Genomic DNA, 25000 nt, shown 5'->3' with positions numbered 1-25000 from the left:
ATCTATGTGTGTGTCTGTCTATTTGTCTCTATGTCTGTCCGAATGTAAATATGTCTGTCTGGCTGTCCGTCTGTCTCTGCCTGGCTGTGTGTCTCTTTGTCTGTCTAGCTGTGTGTTTTTTGTTCTGGCTGTCTATCTCTGTATCTCGTTTTAATTGTCCGTCTCTATGTCTGTTTGTCTGTCTCTATGACTTTCTGTCTGTTCGTCTGTCTATCTGGCGGTCTGTCTGTTACCTACCGACCTCGTCTCGTTTCTTAACAATGACTGAAGTCGACGGCCAATGAATAATCACAAGACTCCTTTTAGTGGATTTTTATTTATTTATTTATTTATTCGTCTCCTATGACCTGTCTTTTCAGAAAAGCCCGAACTAATATATATTTTTATTTTGTTATATTTTGCATTATCTGCCTCTCAGCCAGTTCCTTCTTCCTCGAGTTGTTTTCATTATATCTACTCGGTTTCCCTATAACATACTCAAGATCGTTCGTTGCAGAAAAAAATTATATGCAAGACTGAAAAAATACTGTAGAAATCTTTCGTCCGTAGATTTTTTTTTCTTGGCCGAGCACTTGTAAGTGAATTCCTTAAAGTTTAAGGAATTCACTTAAACTATTGACTGCTTACCTTCCCCATGGCTGAGTGCTTTTTTAAAAAATTAATGCTGCATAAAAGGTGTTAATTAAAATGAGACAAAATGTGCGTTCAGCACACATATACTTAACAATCGCAAATACAAAAATTAAGACAATTCCCAAGAGCGTTCCATAGAAAGCATATCTGCATAATCTGGGTTACATTGTAGAATGGTAAAGGAAACACAAGGCTGCGAGATTGCTCTCAAGTATTATTCAGATAATTTGCAAGTTCACAAGTCACAGAGATATCTTATTATAACAAAAGCATCAATTCTGCAATAGAGTAACCGTTCAGTTTGTCAGGCTACATTATTAAGACCTCTGGTCTGGCTATACCTTTATATACTTCGTGCATTTTGCTGATAAATCGTAAGTGATAAGCACTGTTTAGTTTAGGGTAGGAATTTTAATTAATTCCTGTTAGTTGCTGGATATCATGAAGGTTCAGGATTTGGTCAGACTCTTGTCTGACCTTGACCTGTGATTTCTCCCCCGTAGGGGGGTGGGGTGGGGGGCTAGTTCCGTCAATGGACTCATGCGGTGCTGTAACCACTTTTGTTCCTTTTACTGTACCTCCTTTCATATTCTCTTTCTTCCATCTTACTTTCCTCAACCCTCTCCTAACACTTGATTCAAAGTTTAACTGCTTTGAGGTTTTCCTCCTGTTACACCTTTCAAACCTTTTATACTGTCAATTTCCATTTCAGTGCTGAATGACCTCATAGATCCCAGTGCTTGGCCTAAATTTTATATTCATCTCAACTCAACCAGTGATTTCTCAGGGTCCGACTTGATATGCATAATCATCGCGGAACCAATGCTATGACCGACAGGAAAAGATGCATTTAATTAAACAGTCAAGAGCAGAATTGCATTCTGATGCAATGCCATTGTCATTTATCAATGTGAAAGGTGCCATAGCTCGCAGGCTGCTGCGGAGCAATGAGTCCGGCAGCAATCTGTGCAAATGTCAAACGCTGCTTTGTGAAAATTAGTCCATAAATGTGTGTCCCAAGTAATGAAGCATCGAAACCACAAAATATCTTCGCCTTCGACCTTCAAACTTGAATTAATTTATTCCCAAAGGTAGTCATCACAAGAACGCCACATATGAATTTTTTTTCTACTAAAAAATCAAACTTCATTTACTAATTTTTGTATGCCCCCTACTACTACTACTACTACTACTACTCTACTACTACTACTACTACACTACTACTACTACTACTACTATTATATTATTATTATTATTATTATTATTATTATTGTATGCCCCCTACTACTACTACTATTATTCTTATTATTATTATTTTTATTATTTCACTAAATGAAACCTATTCACATGAAACAATCACACCAAAGGGGCCATTGACTTGAAATTCAAGCTTCCAAAAAGAATGTTGGTTTCAACCTCCCACTGCTAAAGACCCTCCGCCCCAACCCCCAACACTGCAGCAGTAACTGATCATGATACAGAGCCAGTGACTTTTCATCGCCTGGGGGAGACACGAACCCGCGACATCTGAGTGGTATTCACGACACTAACCACTATACCAGCTGACCAGCTAACAGCCCTGCGAACAAGCAGGTGTATTGGAGAGAATACCCGAAAAATAACCTTGCCAAAGGCAGATTCCCGAGATGCCCCCAGGTTAGGTTAGTCCAAAAGTGTATACACTTGGTAATTTGGGTATGGGCAACATAATGAGATTAGTTTCAAGAAGATTCTATAGTTAGTTTTTAAGATATGGCGTCTTGCTTTTTTCAAGGAAGGTACAGTGCTAGGTTACAGTTCAGGATTAACCTTGCCGGAGGATGTAATAGGAGTTTTATTCCTTTACCAATTACTCTCACACGAGCTAAAACTAATTTTTGATGCCGGTTCCAGTGCTGTAGAAGGTATTATTTATAGCTCGTTTTGAACAGCTTGAACTCCTTGACCAATGGATATCGAACGCAGTCCTCACGTTGAATTTAACGTTGTTTGCAGACCATTTTTAATCATTTTCCTTTGCGTTTTGGTGTCTTGTTGTAAATTACTAGCCACAAGTTATAGTAATATTATTATTATTATTATTGGGGGGGGGGGGGAAACTCCATCAAGAGAGTATATACAATGTTCTAAGGGGTCCACAATAACAAAAATGTTAAAAGTTCGTGTATAATTTATAAACACATCATAAATCATTCGAACCCTTCCCTGGGTTCATCCTCCGTCCAAAACTTAACCCAGGGAAGGGTTCGAAAGCTTCTGTAAAGGGTTTATAAGTTATATACGAACCTTTAGCATCTTTATTATTGTGGACCCCTTAGAACATTATTATTATTATTATTCAGAAGATGAACCCTGATCATATGGGACAAGACCACCAAAGGGGCCACTGACTTGAGATTCAAGCTTCCAAAGAATATTACGGTGTTCATGAGGAAGAAGCAAGAGGAAGAACAGGGAAATAGGAAGAAGAGTTCTCCTTGCAATTTAATAATTCGATAAAATTTCTATCATTCGTTAATTTCTCAATTGTTCTCCAATGGCTGACATCTTCTTGCAGCATTTTCTTTTACCCTCTGTTACTTCATCCTAAGGAACACCTTAATATTCTTTGGAAGATTCTGTTTTGGCTTCGAACTTGCCACAACATGAAAAATTGTATAACTGCAAAAAGAGTGGTGGGCCAGGAGAGAGACTAAAAGCCAATTGTGTGATCATTTTCGGTGCCAGGGTATCTTGTCAGCTGCGCTGCTACAGTAGATTCACATCAACCGTGCATCTGATGTCTAGGCCGGTCCCTTACGACGCTCCTGATTGGCTGTTGATAAGCCAATCACAGGACCGGAAGCTCTCAGTCTCTCGAGATAGTCCACGTAGGCAGGATGTCTCATCCTGCCTATGTGAACTCTCGAGAGACTAAGAGTTTCCAGCCCTGTGATTGGCTTATCAACAGCCAATCAGGAGCGTCGTAAGAGACCGGCCTAGACATCAGATGCACGTTGATGTGAATCTACTCTAGTATTCCTGCCTTCATGCAGGCCTGGGCTGTTGCCATTTCGAGCTTAGTTTTCATCTGATTTTGGCTGGCTATCGTGACTACCGAGAAACTTTTCCATATCACATGTATACTTCAAAATGTTCCTAGAAGTGTTCATATGTCAAAACCCCCTTCTACATTGTTAGCCACACATCTGTCGTGAATGGCAAAAACAGTGATTGGAAACAGGTGAAAAAAAAAGTAGTGATGTTCCAAAGCAATATTTTTGTGCCTTGGGTGATTTTTAGGTTTATACCTGTGTGTCCTGTGCATATTCCACCTTTTTTTTTTTAGTTGAAAGTGCACATAAGTCATTCATACGACATCTCAAAGAAAGAGCCAGTCGTTAGTGTTATGATACTAGAGTTTTGCTGTGCACCAGAGACGGAGTTTTGCTGTACACCAGAGACTGAGTTTTGCTGTGCACCAGAGACGGAGTTTTGCTGTGCACCAGAGACTGAGTTTTGCTGTACACCAGAGGAGTTTTGCTGTGCACCAGAGACGGAGTTTTGCTGTACACCAGAGAAGGAGCTTTGCTGTGCACCAGAGACGGAGTTTTGCTGTGCACCAGAGACTGAGTTTTGCTGTGCACCAGAGAAGGAGTTTTGCTGTGCATCAGAGAAGTTTTGCTGTACACCAGAGAAGGAGTTTCACTGTGCACCAGAGACGGGTCACTTTCTGTAGGGCAAATTGCGTCCGCTAGAGGGCCGGTGTTTTTGGACTCTCCCACTACTGGCATTCGGTGCGCCAGTAATTTCTGTCGCCTGTATTTCCCACGAATGGTTGAATGTCTGCTACTGGTGTGGTTTTCAACCAGCACGTAGCTGCGGGAGAAGGTAAGAAAAAAGGTGATCTTCAGAAGAGGAAATATAGCCCAGTAAGCGTTAGCTAAACACATAAATGTCTCGGATTATGTCACTGAAAGGTGAATCCAGGCAAAAATAGTCATATAATCATTCCTACATATTGACCCCCAAGGGTTCTAACCCGGGGATTGGGGATTGTCATAAAAATCGCACGCAAAAGACTATTAAACATCATAAATTGATAAAGACCCCCCTAAGAAACACTGACTTTTTTCCTGTGACTTTATTGCCGGCAACCTAAAAGGTAGTAGTGCAGTAGCTGCTCTTATTAATATTTCCACAGCTGAAGCTAAATACATTCACAGAGGCTTACTTAAGGCTGCATCGCAGGCTACACCCACACACTTGCTGACGAAGCAGTTTCTTAGTGCTTCATGATAAGGGTTGGTTTTTCCATTGTAGTTAGGAGCGTCATTTCCGGAGACATCTGTTTTTGCATACCAAACCAAACGGCAAGCTGTGGATCAACAATAACAGATTTAGGATTGAATATTATTGCTGTTTTATGAAACTGGCAAAGCTTTGGTATAGACTCATATGCACGAATGCTTGTGCAGTTGTATAAATACCTATAAAATACTTGTAATGGAAGGAAGGAGTATCAGATTCCAGTAAAAAGAGAGGAAGAAGGCCTGCTTACTTTCAGGTATCAAATTTAAACTGTTCGATGCGTTTATTCCTTATCTTTAGTAACATAACCATCCATTACTAAAGCTATGTTGGCTGGAAGCCAGAGCAACCAGAAATGCATCTCTAATTCCTCGAACAGAAAGAAGAAAGAACTCTCCCTTTCTCCCTCACTGGAAGGGAGTGATAAATACCATTCATTCCATTTTTCATCTGGTCCAGAATCCAAGAGTGGCTGCTGCAGGTGTAGCCCTCCACAGTCGGTCCTCCTAGGTTGTAGGGGATGTCGTAAGGCAAAGGAACCCCGCCTGCAGGACACTGGGATGACAAATAAACCATGTTGAGACGTGCTCCCTGTCTGAAGTCTGTTTACAGACTATTCTGAAATAGTGTCTACTAAGCCTACTGGAGTCTGCTAACTTTGGTGGCTGGTCTACTAGGCCTACTGGAGTCTGCTAACTGTGGTGACTGGGGTACTAGGCCTACTAGGGTCTTCTAACTGTGGTGACAGTCCTCACTGCTGTAAAACTTGTCGATCACCGTTACAATTCTTCATGAATGAAATGGTTCCCTCTTTTTAAACACACAATTTATGAAGACTAGAACTAACCTTTTGAGGCTTGGCGTAAGTATAAATGTTCCAGTCAGGTGCTTCCGCCACTGCCGGAGACGAAAGGAGCCCTGCCACGATGGGTGTTGTTTTGAGCAACTCACACGTTTGAGAGGGACCTGAAAACATAGTAAATTAAAGTATGTCGAGCTAAAAAATATATAACTATATTTATTGATCCTGTACATAAATTACATATATTGTATATGCAATTGTAATAGCCACAATGCCCTCTTAACTTCTTGAATTCTTTGCTCTTTGTTTTTTTTATATACACTTGTCACTACAAAGCCTGAAGATCGTTCTGGGAAACGAACCTAAGTCCAAAATTCACAAAGAGGTCTTCTCCAAATTTCTTTGAACTTGGATCTTCAGTCTTTGTAATGACAAGCGTATCCAAAAAAGAGCAAAGATTTCAAGAAGTTAAGAGGGCAAAGTGGCTATTACAATTGCATATGTATCTGGTAATAAAAAATGACCAGCAGATTCTACATATATATTGCATATGTATTGTATTGTAAAATGATCTTTAAAGTGTATTTTTTTTAAATAAAAGAGAGAAAAAACATTTTACTTCTCAAGCACAATTATGTTTAGAGAGGAAAGGTTTTCACTTACTCGGGGAGTAAGCCTGCAAACTACTTGGTCGTTGTTGCTGTTGTTGGGGGGGAAGGAGGGGTAGGAAAGGTCTATGAAAAAGCCTAAAAAGGTCTGGAAAAGGTGTTTCGTGTTGAGTTGAGGATACAGAAATGTTCAGATAGGATATTCATGATTTATTTATTAGAATGAAAATGTAAAGAATAAATAGTATGCATGTTAAACGGTAGAGAAAAATTATTTCTAATAAAATAAAGCGCATTTATTCAATTTTCGTTGATGAGACAACGTTGTATTTGACCGTAGATTTTAGCACACTTCCCGGGTCAGCTGGAGGTTGGCTCACACCTTGTTTAGTATGCAGTAAATGTACCTCGCTGTCCAACTTCTCAGACTGTTGGACTGTGGCACAGCCTTCCAGAAGAAGTCGTTCAATTGGAACTTCAGAAGTTCAAGCTATACGTTGCAATACATTACTGCCATGATACTACTCTCCCTGCAATTTAATTCATTTTTTTATCTATTTGATCATTTATTCATTTATTTTTTTTTTTTCTTTTTTTAATAAGTGACGTCTCTCTTCTTTCTGTATTTCCCTTTACTTCATCTTACTTCTTCCTAATAGAACTCTAACTAACGTTTTTCCTATTATAAACACACACACACATATATATATATATAAATATATATATACATATATATATATATATATATATATATATATATATATATATATATAATATAGATATATATATATATATATATATATATATATATATATATCAATATATATATATAAATATATACGTGTATATATATATATATATATATATATATATATATATATAAATCTAGATATATATATATCAATATATATATATATATATATATATCTATATGTGTGTGTGTGTGTGTGTGTGTGTGTGTGTGTGTGTGATGTGTGTGTTTGTTTATAATAGGAAAAACGTTAGTTAGAGTTTAAATATTCCTAACTAGGTTACTGGATAAAAGTACAGATTGTTGGAAATTCTGTTAGTTCCGTCTTACGATGAAGTCTCTTCTTATACCTTTATTTCATCTTATTATTGTTGTTTTTATTATTATTATTATTACTACTACTCAGAAGATGAAACCTATTCATATGGAACAAGCCCCAACAGAGGCAGTGATTTGAAATTCAAGCTTCCAAAGAATATTAAGGCGTTCTATTAGGAAGAAGTAAAATGAGGTAAAGGGAAATACAGAAGAGAGAGACGTCACTTATTAAAAAAGAAACAAAATAAATGAATAAATGATCAAATAGATAAAAAAAGAATTAAATTGCAACCTATAGCTTGAACTTCTGAAGTTCCAATTGAACGACTTCTTCTGGAAGGCTGTGCCACAGTCCAACAGTATGAGAATTTGGACAGCGAGGTACATTTACTGCATACTGAACAAGGTGTTCCTTTTTTGTTGTTGTGTTGTTGAGTTGTGAGGTCGTGGTCCTTGGGTGTTGTGTTGTTGGATTGTGGTTCTTGGTGGTTGTTGTTGGTATCTCCGCGACCTCGACCGGCAGACACACAGCATAGGCCGAGTATCTGGAGTTGGGTGAGTATATGTGTTTGTGTGGGTAAGTCAATTGTCCTGTGTGTATTCAGTAGTGTAAAGAGGAAAGTGTGACTGACGGTGAGTTGGTAGCTGGATTGATTAGGTTATGTGGAGGGGGGATTTGATTTGCCCGTTTGTTTTTTAAGCTTGTGATCCCACCACATTATTTTTTGGCGCCCGAACAGGGGCTGTTCTGTGGGCAGTGTAGGACGCTGTGGGGTGATTGTGTGCTTGGTGGAGGAGTGCGGATTGGGGAAGGGTTTTAAGGAGTTGGAGGGCTGAAGAAGGAGTTGCAGTTGGCGAGGGAAGGTAAGGAGACGGAATGGAGATGAGAGGTTTAAGGGTAGAGTGGAGAGCTGAAGAAGTTGCAGTTGGCGAGGGAAGGTAGGAAAGATCGGAGTGGAGAATGAGAAGGTAAGGGTAGAGTGTGAGGACTGAATAGCGAGAGAGGTAAAGAAAGAGAATGCTAAGGAGTGCGAAAGTGGAATGAAAGAAGAAGGTAAAGGAGCGAAAAGAGATGGTTGAGAAAATGCAAAAAATTCGGAGTAATGATGAATGCAGTGCAGGAGATGATGAAGGGATTCATGGGAGAGGGAGCAGTAGGAGGTAGGCTTACTGGGTCTTGTGATGGGCCAAGAGTGGTAAAGAAAGTGGAAGAGCGAGTGGACGAGAGTACAAGTGACGAAGGTGATTTGGTTGTGATAGGTAAGGGAAAGAAGGGAAGACACAGGATAAGGGTAAACCTGAGGACAAGAATAAGGAGGCTGAGGAAAAGAAGAAGACTAAGGGAAAGAATGCTAGTAAGGGTAACGGACAGGATGAGACTAGGACTGAATACATGGGGAAAGGGCTGAGAGTGATTTAGATAGCAGTGAGTGGAAACAGTGGGAAAGGGGTAGAAAGAAGGCAAGAAGAACGTAGTCAAGAGTATGGACGTGAGTATGGAAGTTGGATTCGCTGTATTTTTCAGGGAAGAGAGAGAGGGTAGTTGGTGGTTGAATGGTTAACAATTGGATTGGCTATTGGTGAGTTCTGAGTTGTGTGCTGGTGCTGTTAGAGATCAGAGTTCTTTATTTCAGTCAGTCTTTGGTCAGTTTTTTAGGCAGAGCCTGTGAAGATAAGTAGTGTCGGCAGCGATCTATGAAGTGTTGGAGGCATTGAAAGTCAGTTGAGTTGTGTTGTTGGTTTGTTGTTTAGTTGATGAGTTTGATATTGTTTGCTTAAGAGTTGTTGTGCCTGTGTTGTTAGATTTGTTGTGCTTTGAGTGTTACAGATGTGGTAAGCCAGGACACAGGAAGAATGAAAGTCGGTGGGCGTTAGGAGCATGCTTCGGGTGTGGCCAAAGAGGGCATTTAGTGAGTGAGTGTAAAAAAGATAGAGATATTAGATGTTACAGGTGTGGATAGGTAGGGCACATAGCTAGTGGATGTTAGGGTTCCCATATGAATGTGGTTTGCGGCAACTGCAGGAAGAACGGACATTATGCTAGGATGCGGTCAAGACAGTGTGCGAAATGGTGTTTGAATGTCGAATGGAAGGTCACATGGCCGTGTGCGTAAGCGAAAGAGGATGAATCAGGTTGGTTTGGGAAATCCGGGAAACTAGGTGTTCAAGGGGATTCAGTTGGATTGGGTCCGTTTAGTAGTGGACAAGTGAGTTTGCAGGTAGAATGTGCGATGTGAGTGGTTTGAGGGGAGAATAAATTGTGAGCCGAGTGTCAGTGAGCAGATGGATCTGGAAGATCGGCAGTTGGTGTTGGTTGAGTATGGAAGAAAGAGGAAGAAGGTAAGGAAAGGGAATGAAAGGGAGAAACGTGAGCTGCATGATAGAGGGGTTAGTGTTGGGGTAAAAATGGTGGATAGGGCATGTAATAGGGATGACTTTGAGGGGAGGAATGATACATATAGCGTGTGTGGGTTTGAATTGTCAGGATTTAGTGATGTTTCATCAGGAAGGGAATCAGATGATAAGGATGTGGTTGGCAGTATGATTGAGTCTCATTGGGAGTTTGGCAGGAGTGTAAATGAGATAAGTGATTTGGTGGCAGAGTTACTAGAGATATTAGGACAAGAGTTAGAAGGGGTAGATGAGATAGTGAGTGGGATTTGGGAGGATAGTAGTGAGGGAGATGGTAATGGGAGTCTGAATGGAAGTGTGGTCTGGGAGAAGTGGATGGCGGTGTAACTGAGAATGTGTTTAAGAGCCCTCAAACAAGATCCAGGGGGCCTGTGTCCGAGCATCCGAGGGTGTTGCGGAAGGCTATTTAGTGTGGGTGTTGTGAGTGTAAGGAGACGTTGTCAGATGTAACGGGGGAGGAAATATGGAGGAGTTAGGGAGTTCCATTTGACAACGTTCGAGAGAGAGAGGGTGATTGGTGGTTGGATGGTTAACGATCGTATTGGCTGTTGGTGAGTTCTGAGTTGTCTGCTGGTGCTGTTAGAGATCAGAGTTCTGCATTTCAGTCAGTCTTTGGTCAGTTTTTTAAGCAGAATCTGTGAAGATAAGTAGTGTCGGCAGCGGTCTATGAAGTGTTGGAGGCATTGAAAGTCAGTTGATTTGTGTTGTTGGGTTGTTGTTTAGTTGATGAGTTTGATATTGTTTGCTTAAGAGTTGTTGTGCCTGTGTTGTTAGATTTGTTGTGCTATGAGTTTTTGTTGAGTTATATGTGAGTTGTTGTGGTTGTGAATTGTTGAGGGTTGTTGTTAGTGAGCTGTTGTGATTTCTTGGTGTTGTTAGTGGATGTGTGTTGGCTTGTTGTGTTGTTGGTTTTTGTTGTGTTGTTAGTGATTGTTTGTGCCGTGGTCTTTTGTTGTGGTTGTGTTCCTTGTTTGTTGTTAAGTTGTGGGCATGTGGTCCTTGGGTGTTGTTTGTTTGCTGTGCTGTTGAGTTGTGGTTGTATTCCTTGTTTGTTGTTGTGTTGTTGAGTTGTGGGGTCGTGGTCCTTGGGTGTTGTGTTGTTGGGTTGTGGGTTGTGGTTCTTGATTGCTGTCTTTGTTGTTGATGGTATCTCCGCGACCTCGACCGGCAGACAGCACAGCAAAGCCTGGAGTATCTGGAGTTGGGTGAGTACATGTGTTTGTGTTTTTATTTTTTGTTCTTTGTGTGGTTAAGTCAATTGTCCTGTGTATTCAGTAGTGTAAAGAGAAAAGTGTGACTGAAGGTGAGTTTGGTAGCCGGATTTATCAGGTTTATGTTGGGAGGATTTGCCCGCTTGTTTTTTAAGCTTGTGATAGCACCAGACAGTACTCGGTTACAATTCGGGAATACGTGTCCAAAGGTAGGTAAAAAGAGTACAAATGCATTAGAGAGAGAGAGAAAGAGAGAGAGTTTGTATTATATGCCTTGCGATGCTTGGAGAGCATGGAAGGGTAGTTGTGCTAGGTGTTATAACTGCAAAAATAAGTGGACGGAACTTAATTTCCTTGAGGAAATGAGTATGGAGCAAGCCTTGTGGACATGCGTTCTGAAAGGGGTTTAATTGATGGTATTACATGGTTCCCAAAGAAAAATATACAAAAATACACTTTGTAAATAGTAAACTTAGAGGGAAACAGCTGCTTAGCTTATGTACTGGTTCAGGAAGCCGAGGAACTGGAGATAGACCTGATCATTATTCACATAGATGGGAGTTCAGGTTTTAAAAAATTCATGAAAGCATTCTGCGTTTGGTATAACACGAAATGTCATTGTTAAATTCAATAGAATTCCGTTGCACCTCAGTGGCATGATCGTTAAGGTACTATTGGCCTGCCCCCTCAATGGCCGCGAGTTCGATGATTCTCAGGTATTCTACTGAGGTGTGAGAGAATTGTGTATTTCTGGTGATAGAAGTTCATTCTTGACGTGGTTCGGAAGTCACGTAAAGCCGTTGATCCCGTTGCTGAATAACCGTTACTGGTTCCATGCAACGTAAAAACACCATGCAAACAAATAAACAATAGAACTCCGTTAACTTTGAGGCGCGATTTTAGATCAGCTGTTGTCTGTCAACGCAAATCTCGTCAGACGTACCAACCAAACGTCTCAGCTAAACAGGTAACCAGAGTTGTTAGATAAGTCTTAAGGCCCCCATACAGTGAATGACTGTCTGAACGATTTTCGTTATTGACACACACACACGCACACTATTCAGACAGTACGAACGATCTCCGCACCGATTTCAGTCTGAACAAAGATTTTGTCTCGAGAAGACATGGCATCATCTCTAAAAGAGATAGCGTTATATCGGCAGACAAACCTATACATTGAACGATCTGTGTATGGCAGACTTAAAGTCGCAAGCCAGCAGCAACCTGGTCGTGACAGATTCCCGCTGAGATCGTTCAGACACGAAGCACCGTCCATTTTGCATTCAGACAAGACCATACAGTGTTTTTTGCGAACGATACAGACACTCGTTCAAACAATCGTTCAGTGTATGGGGGCCTTTAGCCTATGAGTCTCTTGAACACGAGCTTGCACGTAACTTCCCGGAATAATAAATAATAAAACAGCAAACGAAATAATGCCCCGAATAGAACGACTTCAAAATCAAGCACGCTATCATGGAAACTGAAACTCACCTCCGTAATTGAAGGCCAAGCATTCTAGAATCGAAGAGCATCTGAACGAACAGATGAGCAAGGGCGCTTGGTCTATTTTGACCAGGACTTGGCTGCTATCGGTGATGCGTCTTCCAGGTCCTGGAAAACCAAAGAAGAGGTCAGCTGTGAAAGGTCCTGTTATTTCAAAAGGGGTCTTTCACATTCGCAGTTTATCATTGATTCCCTTTCCCCTCCCGAGAGCAACCAGACTTACTGAACATCGCACTGAATCTCACTTATAGAAACAAACATCGCTGAGAGAGAAAAAGAGGAGACATACCTGTGTTCTTCCAATTAAAATCTGTGATTTCTGCTTTTGTTTGGGTGAGCAAGTAATGAAGTAAGAGTAATGTATATCCTCGTATCATGTTTACCCTCATCTTTAGCCGTTAATTGCCTGTAGAGGCTACGCTGTTCTGGCAAATCTGAAATGGACAGAGTAAGTTAAACACGGTGTCCATAAGGTCCCAGTACCATAACTGGTATTTATTGCTCAGAATGGTACTGAGACTTTATGGACACACTGTAGATGAAATATGAACATAAATACTCTTCCTCCAGAGGCACAAGCTTCAAAAATGAATCCAAGTAAAAATGTCATAGGAAAAAAGTCACAGGAAAACAAATCAATCAATAATCCTCCCTAGATAGTGATGACCCCCCAAGGGTTTTAATCCGGTATGTATCCACCTTTGCAAAGGTGTGCTTAGTACAGTGGTTCTCAACTTTTTCACTCCATTCCCCCCTTCATGAATTCTCAACATTCGTGTGGATCCCCTTCATTGGTCTCCCAAATCCCACCCCCCCAAAAAAAAGCCCAAAAAAAAGGAAAAAAAAAAATAATAATTAATAAATAAAATGTTGATGAAGAGAACACCCTTGCTTTATTACGAAGTTTAGTCATAATTATCTTATATTTGATAGATTTCTGTGATATGCTTAACTTACATCCCTAGACTACGAAAGACTAGCGGACAATAGCAAATTTTAATTTGGTTGGGAAAAAGTTGAATTAACGTCTGCATGTTTTATCACACATCAGTGGGAAGGCTGATGTTGTTTCTTTTCAGTCAGCTGACGAATCCCAGGTTGTCACTGACAATGCACATCTCGTGTCGGGATCCACATCCACATCCAATCAGTTCCGGCTCTGATTCTTGATTTGTAGAAGGGTGGAGAAACCAGACTCACATAAATAGATAGTTGAAAAAGGCAAGAGTAGTCGAAGTGCAATCTCGCTGACTTTTGGATATGACGGATGCATCGAACACCAGAATACATTCAGAGATCTTTCTTCATGGAGATCTTTAGCAGCAGAATACGCGTTCGTTCTCCGCGTTTTCTATCACACCTACACTGCACAAACAATTACAATTTCGCACACACATACATACACATGTACACACACAAACATTCGTAACAATGTTATTTAACAAAATTTGATTGTCAACTTAATCAATTAAACAAGAAAATCTTTGCCAAGACAGTACTGCAAGTTTTTTTTTTTTTTTTTTTTTTATTCAGATTCCTAACATGGCCCCCCTAAATTCTTGCCAGGCCCCAAGGTTGAGAACCACTGGTTTAGTACAAGCCCGTTAGGGGTTTCCGTATGAAATATAAACAAAAGACTAAATAATCGAAAGATAATGGCCCCCAAGAAATACTCATACCTGGCTTTCCTTTCAGAAGGCAACCTTGATTTCTGTTTTTAATACTGCTACCAAATTCTGCGAATTAATCGAGGTCACCGGTGAAAAATCATTTGTCAGCTGTCCTTTTTTTCAACCTGCAACAGAATTTTAGCGAAAATACTATGATGTAATCCACCTCCATATTTACCATATTTCACATTACGTCTTAAGTTTAGATTCATATATCTTTTCTCTTTCTGGAAAATCAACTTCTGTGACGTCAATTCGATTATAACAACCTGTTGTTTTTGCCATTTTCTCATGCGATTTGGAATGCCTGTCAAAGCTTTTCCTGTCTACGAAAACGACAAAAATTCAGTTCTCATGGACTCGTCCACAAGTGAAATCATGGATTTTTTCCCTTTATTTAACTTTAAAAAATAGGTACGAACAAAACGACGAACTCTTAATCTATAAATGTAATCATTATGGCCCAGTCTCATAAAGACTAATTTAACAACTATACATGGAGCTTCGGACACAACGGAACCGGTTGAGCTGAGCACAGCGTCCGTTGCAGCTGGCGGGAATAATAACTTTGAATTATCAGTGACTCGGTTATCATCGTTAGCGGTCTTTATCTCAGTTTCGGTGTCATTAATGTTGATGATTGAAGCCTACACTATTTTCGCAGTGCTGTGTTTCAGTCGTTAATACATTAGTGAGGTTTTCCTAAAGGTAGCAGGTAAACAGTCTTCGGTACATATAGGTCTAGTTTCCTAAACCATGTCGTCGGTGCCAGTCAGTCGAAAGGAAAGAGTGTGTGTCCTGTTTAATTCTAGCCCAATTAGGCTAGGCCTAACTGGAGATTCTCTAGAATTCATTTATGGTACGGAAGTTTAGTTTAAGGCTGGAATATTATAATAGATTTCGGGTAGCTTGTCTTGGTGCGATGTGGTTGTTGACACTTGCCAATGAATATATGTTCCATTTAGTGTTAAAAGATTTTTTTATATATATAATCTTTTGCCAAAGAATGAAATATGTCATGTTACGTATTTCTTACGAGGTCAAAGTGACACTCGTTTAAACAGTTGGAGAGAACTAACTTGGTAACGTGACCTACCTTTCATGGTTCTCTCTGAGTGTCACCGTCTGAAGCTAGCTGAAGATCAAATATAAAACTCTAGGCTAATTCAAACTCCCGCTATTACAAAAATATACTTTTTATTTCCCAAAAAATAGCTAACATGAAAATGGAATAAAATATGTTAAGATTGTTTTAAAAAATGAACGTTAAACTATCATATTCTTCCCAAAATCATATCTAAGTAAGAATCCCCTCTTATCTCTTTCCGTCCAAAATTTCATATTCTATCAAAAGTTAAAACAAGTCAAGAGAAATCCCATTTTTCTATATGGTGACTTCGAATTCATCTGAAATAAAGAGACCATAATTATCAGACAATTGAACATAAAAGTTCGTCAATAAAATGTGTGTCGCACCTCACTACCCTTATTTAAAAGCTAAATTTAATGTCACTAGAAATGCATTAACTTTGCCTAAGTTTTCCATTTTACCTTTCAGCAGACCTCCAACGCCTCTTCTGTGGCGTGTTCCACACACAGCCAATATCAGGTAGTAATTCTAATCCTCATACCAGAGATTATAACTCATTTTCTAGGCGTGTTTTAGGTATGTCACATACCTGATTAAATAGCTAGCCTAGGATCATCAGATATATGCACCAGTTTACTAATTATGTTCTGTTGAATTAAGAGTATAATATTAAAATCCATCATATATAAGGCCAAGCTGGCAAAATGTTTAACTGACTTCGAACTATCTGCAATACCGACCGGTGTACAGTCATCAAAAATATCATACTTGGTTTATATCTATAGATCTTGTTTGGTACTATTGCATTTCCAATAATACACTCGAAGGTTTAGACCTCACAGGGGAATAGCCCTAGTTACACTAAACATAATGAATAGCATATATATATATATATATATATATATATATATATATATATATATATATATATATATATATATATATATATATTCTTTTATTTTAAATGCTTATAATCATTCATTTTGTTTGAGATGAAAATCTTAAAGGCGCTGGTAGAGGGAAAAGATGGATATATATATTCAAATAGTGGGGTTGATAACCTTAGCTCTTGCCAGTTAGAGACAGGTGCAAACGCTGGATTCTTCGGAGATGCTGAGATAAAAAACAGATAGAAAACACGCCGTGTGCATAAACGAGGTCGTTGATGCATTTCAGAGACATGAGGTAACCACGGGAAGGGTTACCAAGTTACATTGTATTTCAAGTAGCATGCGTGTATCCGTATGTCTGTTAGTGGGCGTACATTCGTACATACGTATGTACGAATGTACGCCCACTAACAGACATACGGATACACTCATTCATTTTGTTTGAGATGAAAATCTTAAAGGCGCTGGTAGAGGGAAAAGATGGAATATATATATTCAAATAGTGGGGTTGATAACATTAGCTCTTGCAAGTGAGAGACAGGTGCAAACGCTGGATTCTTCAGAGATGCTGAGATAAAAACAGATAGAAAACACGCCGTGTGCATAAACGAGGTCGTTGATGCATTTCAGAGACATGAGGTAACTTGGTAACCCTTCCCGTGGTTACCTCATGTCTCTGAAATGCATCAACGGCCTCGTTTATGCACACGGCGTGTTTTCTATCTGTTTTTTATCTCAGCATCTCCGAAGAATCCAGCGTTTGCACCTGTCTCTAACCGGCAAGAGCTAAGCTTATCAACCCCACTATTTGAATATATATATCCATCTTTTCCATCTACCAGTGCCTTTAAGATATTCATCTCAAGCAAAATGAATGAATGTAAGCATTTAAAACAAAACTAATTATATATATATATCATATATATATATATATATATATATATATATATAGGTATATATATAGATATATATAGTATATATGTATATATATTATATATATATATATATATATATATATATATAGTATATATATATATAGATAGGCGATTATTATGTTTAGTGTAACTAGGGCTATTCCCCCGTGAGGTCTAAACCTTCGAGCGTACTATTGGAAATGCAATAGTACCAAACAAGATCTATAGATATAAACCAAGTATGATATTTTTGATGACTGTACACTGGTCGGTATTGCAGATAGTTCGAAGTCAGTTAAACATTTTGTCAGCTTGGCCTCATATATGATGGATGTTAATATTATACTCTTAATTCAACAGAACATAATTAGTAAACTGGTGCATACATCTGATGATCCTAGGCTAGCTATTTAATCAGGTATGTGATATACCTAAAACAAGCCTAGATATTTCTTTTATTTACTTGACGTGTTTCGTTCATCTGAGGGACTATAGTTCTCAGTTTGATAAAAAATTATTAAAGGTGGCGAAAGTGCCCATAGGCTTAAGACGAAGGAATACACTGGTGCGAGTGTTGACATAGTTTAATCGATCGATTCTTCGGATTTAGTTGTCGAAATCTCGAACGATGAAGACATTTTTTATAGACTTTTCATTCGTAGTGAAAGAGGATATTGGTTTTCGGTAGTTTGGTAGATAATATATTCTTTAAGTATTTTACCAGAGTAAAGTTGGTTTTTGCCGGTGGATTCTAGCCAGAACTCCGACCGTTTGCATCTTCCAGTTAGACTCATTCAAACTAAAGCGACATTATTGCAGTCGCTGGATATTTTATGCCATTAAGGCCCTCATACACTGAACGATTGTCTGAAAGACTGTCTGTATCGTTCGCAAAAACAGTGTGTGTGGGCTTGTCTGAATGCAAAAGTGGGCGGAGCTTCGTGGTCTGAACGATCTTAGAGGGACTCTGTCACGACCAGGTTGCTGCTGGCTTACGGCTTAAGTCTGTCATACACAGATCGTTCAATGTATGGGTTTGTCTGCTGATATAACTCTATCGCTTGCGTCTCTTCTTAAAGGGCCTTGATGCCATCCATGTCTTCTCGAGGCAAAATCTTTGTTCAGACTGAAATCGGTGCGGAGATCTTTCGTACTGTATGAATAGTGTGTGTTTGGGTCGATAACGACAATCGTTCAGACAGTCGTTCAGTGTATGGGGACCTTTAGGCCGAGATGGCTTAAGTGCATTAGGGTTACTAGGCTCACACGCTTGATTGACTCACAACATTAATAGCTTTTCAAACACTTCGCTTTGGAAGGCTATCGTGGTCAATATGGATCTGGATAATGAAAGCTTCGAGGAATCTGTATATGTACTTTTAAAATCACGCCAATATTAATTGATTCTGGATGAACGTACTAATGCTTTCAGTGTAAAGCAACTGGTTTCTTCATTTTCTTAAATATTTCTTTATTTTGATATTGATTTTATTACGAATGACATAATTTTTTCTTTTTCTTTGTCGTATTGGTTTCATCTTCATCAAGTACTTTGAAAATCAATGTTTTTTTTATATATCAAAAAACCTACGAAAAATCTTCTCCAGGATCATGTGTTATCAAAAATGAAATTCCAAGTTATACAGGGTGTCCATAAAGTTCTAGTACCATCACAAGTATTTATTGCTCAGATGGTACTGGGACTTTATGAACACTCTTCATGAAGAATCCTTAGCAACGTTATAACGCCATTAAAAAGGGAGGGGGGTAGATGGGTAGGTTGGGTTGTTAGTTAATGAAAGCTATACGGTTAGAAAGAAAGAAAATGTTCGCGTGGCCATAAAAACCGCTAAATGGAGAATTCCCAGTCAGTAATTTTACAGTATCGACGCTTTAAAAAAAAATAAAACAAAAAGGCTCTCGAGCTTCCTAATTTAGAAATGTTGTTTGGAATCGATCGTGGTTCCCGAACATTATGAGTTTGCAATTGCTTTTATTCTTGGAAAATGAGTTTTGCAAGATAGTTTATTAAACATACGTTGCGCCTAAAAGATTATAAGACTGTATTTTGAAATTTATGATGTATATGTATGTTGGTATTCACTTGCAGTTTGCCAATACGTATTTTATACACACTTGCAGGTGCATAAATATGCTTTTATATCAATACCAATGATTGATTGCGCACACGCAAGCACTATTGTGCATGTGCTTGATAGTGCATGTGTGCTTTTGTGCAGGCAGTCATTCGTAATTATGCAAAAGCATATTTAAACATTCACATGTGTGTGCATAATACTGGTCATTTGTTCATATTTCATACCGTATTGTGTGTGAATCGTCAATGTATGTATATAATATATATCTATATATATATATATATATACATACATACAATACATATATATGTATATATTTGTGTGTGTATGTATGGTTTATACTGAAAAAGGAATATATGGACTTACGATGCATAAATAGTTTTATTACTGAAAAAAGGCCAGAGGAAAGCGTGAATTAAAAATTATCAAAGAAAACTGGCTGATAAGTAAAAGAAAAAAAACGCAGACCACTTGACATTTAATAGTATAAAAATTGTGAAATCAAGGACTGTGTAATGGAGTCAATCAATGCATTAGCATGAGCAAAAATGGTGCTAGATTGGCCCACTGAATTAAGCCATTAATTAGATGTTTAATGTTCCCAAGAGCATATATATATATATATATATATATATATATATATATATATATATATATATATATATATATATATAACTGAATCACGAAAATATGAAACGTGATGACTTATATAAATAAAGGCAAAATCCACGTAGGAAAATGAAACAATGGAGTGCCGTTGCAAGGCCTTTCGGTTTCTCGTCCTTGGCTAAGCAGACTGATAAAAATATGAAAATAATAAAAATAAAAAGTTAGGAAAGGAAGCTCGTATAAATGACGGGTAGGGATTATAAAGGGAAATACGTACCCGGAATCCAACAAAGATGAAGAATTAGTAGACCTACCCAAAACAGGGGTACAATTTAAAAGCAGGGACGAGACAATTAAAAGCTTATGCAGGGAGGTGACTGACCACACACACACACACACACACACACACACACACACACACACACACACACACATATCTCTTGCTCGATATATATATATATATTTATATTTTCTTTCGCCTTTTCATTAATAATAATTTTTTGGGAGAATTTGTGAAAATTTCATGATATTAAGTTGTATGTGCTTCCTTGTCTTTTCAAAATGTACTGTTTTCTGGAAAAATAACCTGTTTACCGCGTGTGTACCCTCCAAGGTGTGGCTACCCTCAGGCGTTCCCTCATTTCTGTTAGAGTGAAATGGACCTTATGGCTAATCTTGTAGTGTCAGTTTGGATATTAAGCCTTCTTTTGACTATGTTTTCCTCTGTAAAATCAGTTTGCCTTAGTAAAGGGGACTGAACAGGACCGAAAGTACTTGGCTATCTTGCGTTTTTATTTTTTCCTTCGTGGCAAAAAACCTTTATATATAATATATATATATATATATATATATATATATATATATATATATATAAAGGTTTTTTGCCACGAAGGAAAAAATAAAAACGCAAGATAGCCAAGTACTTTCGGTCCTGTTCAGTCCCTTTACTAAGGCAAACTGATTTTACAGAGGAAAACATAGTCAAAAGAAGGCTTAATATCCAAACTGACACTACAAGATTAGCCATAAGGTCCATTTCACTCTAACAGAAATGAGGAAACGCCTGAGGGTAGCCACACCTTGGAGGGTACACACGCGGTAAACAGGTTATTTTTCCAGAAAACAGTACATTTTGAAAAGACAAGGAAGCACATACACTTAACATCATGAAATTTTCACAAATTTTCCCAAAAAATTATTATTAATGAAAAGGCGAAAGAAAATATAAATATATATATATATATCGAGCAAGAGAAAGAGAGCGAATCGAACCAGAGGAAGAAGAGAGAGAGCGAGAGAGAGAGAGAGAGAGAGAGAAATAATAACTATATACATGTGGGACTAATTTATTAGTAGTTCATTTATTTTAAAGTCCTTCATAAACATCTTACAAATATATGGGTCCAAATGGTACATTCCTGGACCAAGAGTTAGGTTGTTTTTATTAGTGATTTGTATAATTGCCGATTCCAGTAAATTTCTTGAAACAATCATTAGATCTAGTAATTAAAGAGGTATCACCCCAATTAATACAATGAAATTTTTCACTCAGATGGATAAACAGTGCATTTGAAGTCTGGGCTGCTCTAACTGAATACATATGCTGCTCAATACGAACACATAAATTTTTACTAGACTGACCAATGTAAAACGATGGGCATTCCTTACAAGGAATTTTGTGAATGATGTTGTTATTTGTTACGGGACTATTCTTAATTAGCATATCTTTAATGGTATTGTTATAAGAGAACACTACATTAACTTGATTTTATGGTTTCAAATCCACGAAAATAAGGTAAGCTAAGTACATTTTTAGGCATTTCTTTTTCATTAATAGCAACACTATAAAACTTTTTGTGAGCTTTTTGATTACATAAATCAATTAAATGAGGTGGGTAGCATAGATCGTTTCCTATCTTTTTTATGTATTCTATTTCTTGGTCAAGATATTGTGGACTCATGATACGCAAAGCGCGTAGGAACATAGAAGAAAAAATTGAAATTTTAATATTAAGATGGTGGCCAGAATAAAAATGTACATATGTTAAATTATTTGTGGGTTTTCTATAAATACTGAATTTGCATTGGAAAGATTCTCTATGTATTAATACATCTAGGAAAGGGGTGACATTGTTATTTTCGATTTCAACAGTGAATTTTATGGATGGCACTAAATTATTCAATTTAGACAGTAAATCATTTACACCGATACCAACAGGTAAGACTACTAAGATATCATCGACATATCGGTACCATTTTAAGGGGACAAGTGTGATATTCAGGAGGCGTTGTCTCTCAAAAAATTCCATATATAAGTTTGAAAGGAGAGGTGATAAAGGGTTACCCTTGGCCATACCAAATATTTGTTGGTAATATTCTCCATTAAAAATAAATCAGCAATCACAAATACATAACTTAATCAAGGAAATTATGTGACTAATGGACATAGGCAATTCATGCAGTACAAGTTCATTACTTAAATATTCTAGCACAGTCAATAGGGACTTTTGTAAACAAGGAACATACATCAAAACTGACAAAGATATCGCTAGGGTTTAGTACAATGTTATTTAATTTTTCCACAAGATCAAGAGAATTCCGGATGTGTGAATTAGATACAGTTCCTAGTAGCTTTAGGGCGGGGATAAAACAATTTTTAAGTAAGATATTTAGATAGTTTATAAGCAATTGATCCTACAGTACTAATAATTAGGCGCATAGGTTTGTTTTCCTTATGAATTTTGACTAGGCCATATAAATAAGATAATGAGGGACACTTTACAGTTAACTTACACAAAAGTTCATTTTTATCTTTAAGAATTTGTTTGATATTGATATTAAAGTTTTTTATTACTTGGTCCAACGGATTTTTTGCGAGTTTTTGGTAAGTTATTTCATCTTCTAGTAAAGTATGCATGCGTGATATGTAGTCAGTTTTATCCAGAACCACTAAACTATTGGATTTATCAGCCTTGGTAATGTGTAAGCTATTATCACTCTTCAATTCTGTTCAACTTTTTCTGTAGCGAGCGGGGAAGTTATTTTCATGATAGGCATGTGTAGCACTATATGTCATGCCTTTGATAATGTCTAAATGATTTTGTGGTAGGTCACAGTATTTTTCAAACTTATACAGAGATGTCGCTATTGATAAAGCTGAGGGTTTGTTACAAATGAAGAAAGACAACCCAAAGCCTAATGCACGCACTGCATTATCACTTATTTGTTTGCTTGATAAATGCACCACACAATCACTTCTAGCATTATTGGTCCAACCACTGTTGTTGATAAGGTTGTTTAATTTTCTGTCCAGTTTTCTAAACAAAGTGTCTGTAGTTCTGTGAAGTTTTCCATATATTTCTTGCCTTAATGCGACAGTGATTGAGCCCAATAATGCTAAAAGTGATTGTGTGGTGAATTTGAAAAGAAAAAGTTGAAAAGAATTGAAGAGTGATAATAGCTTACACATTACCAAGGCTGATAAATCCAATAGTTTAGTGGTTCTGGATAAAACTGACTACATATCACGCATGCATACTTTACTAGAAGATGAAATAACTTACAAAAAACTCGCAAAAAATCCGTTGGCCCAAGTAATAAAAAACTTTAATATCAATATCAAACAAATTCTTAAAGATAAAAAAGAACTTTTGTGTAAGTTAACTGTAAAGTGTCCCTCATTATCTTATTTATATGGCCTAGTCAAAATTCATAAGGAAAACAAACCTATGCGCCCAATTATTAGTACTGTAGGATCAATTGCTTATAAACTATCTAAATATCTTACTAAATTGTTATCCCCGCTACTAGGAACTGTATCTAATTCACACATCCGGAATTCTCTTGATCTTGTGGAAAAATTAAATAACATTGTACTAAACCCTAGCGATATCTTTGTCAGTTTTGATGTATGTTCCTTGTTTACAAAAGTCCCTATTGACTCTGTGCTAGAATATTTAAGTAATGAACTTGTACTGCATGAATTGCCTATGTCCGTTGGTCACATAATTTCCTTGATCAAGTTATGTATTTGTGATTGCAGATTTATTTTTAATGGAGAATATTGTACCAACAAATATTTGGTATGGCCATGGGTAACCTTTTATCACCTCACCTTTCAAACTTATATATGGAAGTTTTTGAGAGACAACACCTCCCGAATATCACACTTGTCCCCTTAAAATGATACCGATATGTCGATGATATCTTAGTAGTCTTACCTGTTGGTATCGGTGTAAATGATTTACTGTCTAAATTGAATAATTTAGTGCCATCCATAATATTCACTGTTGAAATCGAAAATAACAATGTCATCCCTTTCCTAGATGTATTAATACATAGAGAATCTTTCCAATGCAAATTCAGTATTTATAGAAAACCCACAAATAATTTAACATATGTACATTTTTATTCTGGCCACCATCTTAATATTAAAATTTCAATTTTTTCTATGTACATACGCGCTTTGTGCATCACGAGTCCACAATATCTTGACCAAGAAATAGAATACATAAAACAGATAGGAAATGATCTATGCTACCCACCTCATTTAATTGATTTATGTTATCAAAAAGCTCACAAAAAGTTTTATAGTGTTGCTATTAATGAGAAAGAAATGCCTAAAAATGTACTTAGCTTACCTTACTTTCGTGGATTTGAAACCATAAAATCAATATTTAAATCGTTTAATGTTAATGTAGTCTTCTCTTATAACAATACCATTAAAGATATGCTAATTAAGAATAGTCCCGTAACAAATAACATCATTCACAAAATTCCTTGAAAGGATTGCCCATCGTTTTACGTTGGTCAGTCAAGTAAAAATTTATGTGTACGTATTAAATAGCATATGTATTTAGTTAGAACAGCCCAGGCTTCAAATGCACTGTTTATCCATGTGAGTGAAAAATCTCATTGTATTAATTGGGATGATACCTCGGTAATTGCTAGATCTAATGATTATGTTTCAAGAAATTTACTGGAATCGGCAATTATACAAATCACTAATAAAAACAACCTAAATCTTAGTCCGGGAATGTACCATTTGGACCCATATATTTGTAAGATGTTTATGAAGGACTTTAAAATAAATGAACTACTAATAAATTAGTCCCACATGTATATAGTTATTATTTCTTTCTATCTCTCTCTCTCTCTCTCTGGTTCGATATTCTCTCTCCCTCTTTCTCTTGCTCGA

General features: G+C 37.5%; 1 protein-coding gene and 1 long non-coding RNA gene across 2 annotated transcripts in view; one reads left to right on the top strand and one right to left on the bottom strand.

The window, feature by feature from the left end:
- Window positions 1-25000, top strand: part of LOC135195996 (uncharacterized) — a 50489-nt gene that overhangs the window by 12524 nt on the left and 12965 nt on the right. The gene's annotated exons all lie outside the window — the stretch shown is intronic.
- Window positions 3599-25000, bottom strand: part of LOC135195995 (uncharacterized) — a 23561-nt gene continuing 2159 nt past the window's right edge. The window contains exons 2-7 of the mRNA XM_064222492.1: window positions 12821-12965; window positions 12520-12639; window positions 5771-5889; window positions 5355-5478; window positions 4847-4990; window positions 3599-4491 (exon numbers count right to left, since the gene is read on the bottom strand). Of these exons, the coding sequence (XP_064078562.1) occupies window positions 4397-4491; window positions 4847-4990; window positions 5355-5478; window positions 5771-5889; window positions 12520-12639; window positions 12821-12920 (702 nt within the window). The 5' untranslated portion in view covers window positions 12921-12965 and the 3' untranslated portion in view covers window positions 3599-4396. The remainder of the gene's footprint in view (window positions 4492-4846; window positions 4991-5354; window positions 5479-5770; window positions 5890-12519; window positions 12640-12820; window positions 12966-25000) is intronic.

The sequence above is a fragment of the Macrobrachium nipponense genome, chromosome 17 (genome assembly GCF_015104395.2).
Source record: "Macrobrachium nipponense isolate FS-2020 chromosome 17, ASM1510439v2, whole genome shotgun sequence".
Lineage (NCBI taxonomy): Eukaryota > Metazoa > Arthropoda > Malacostraca > Decapoda > Palaemonidae > Macrobrachium > Macrobrachium nipponense.
This window is presented reverse-complemented; position numbering and strand designations above follow the sequence as displayed.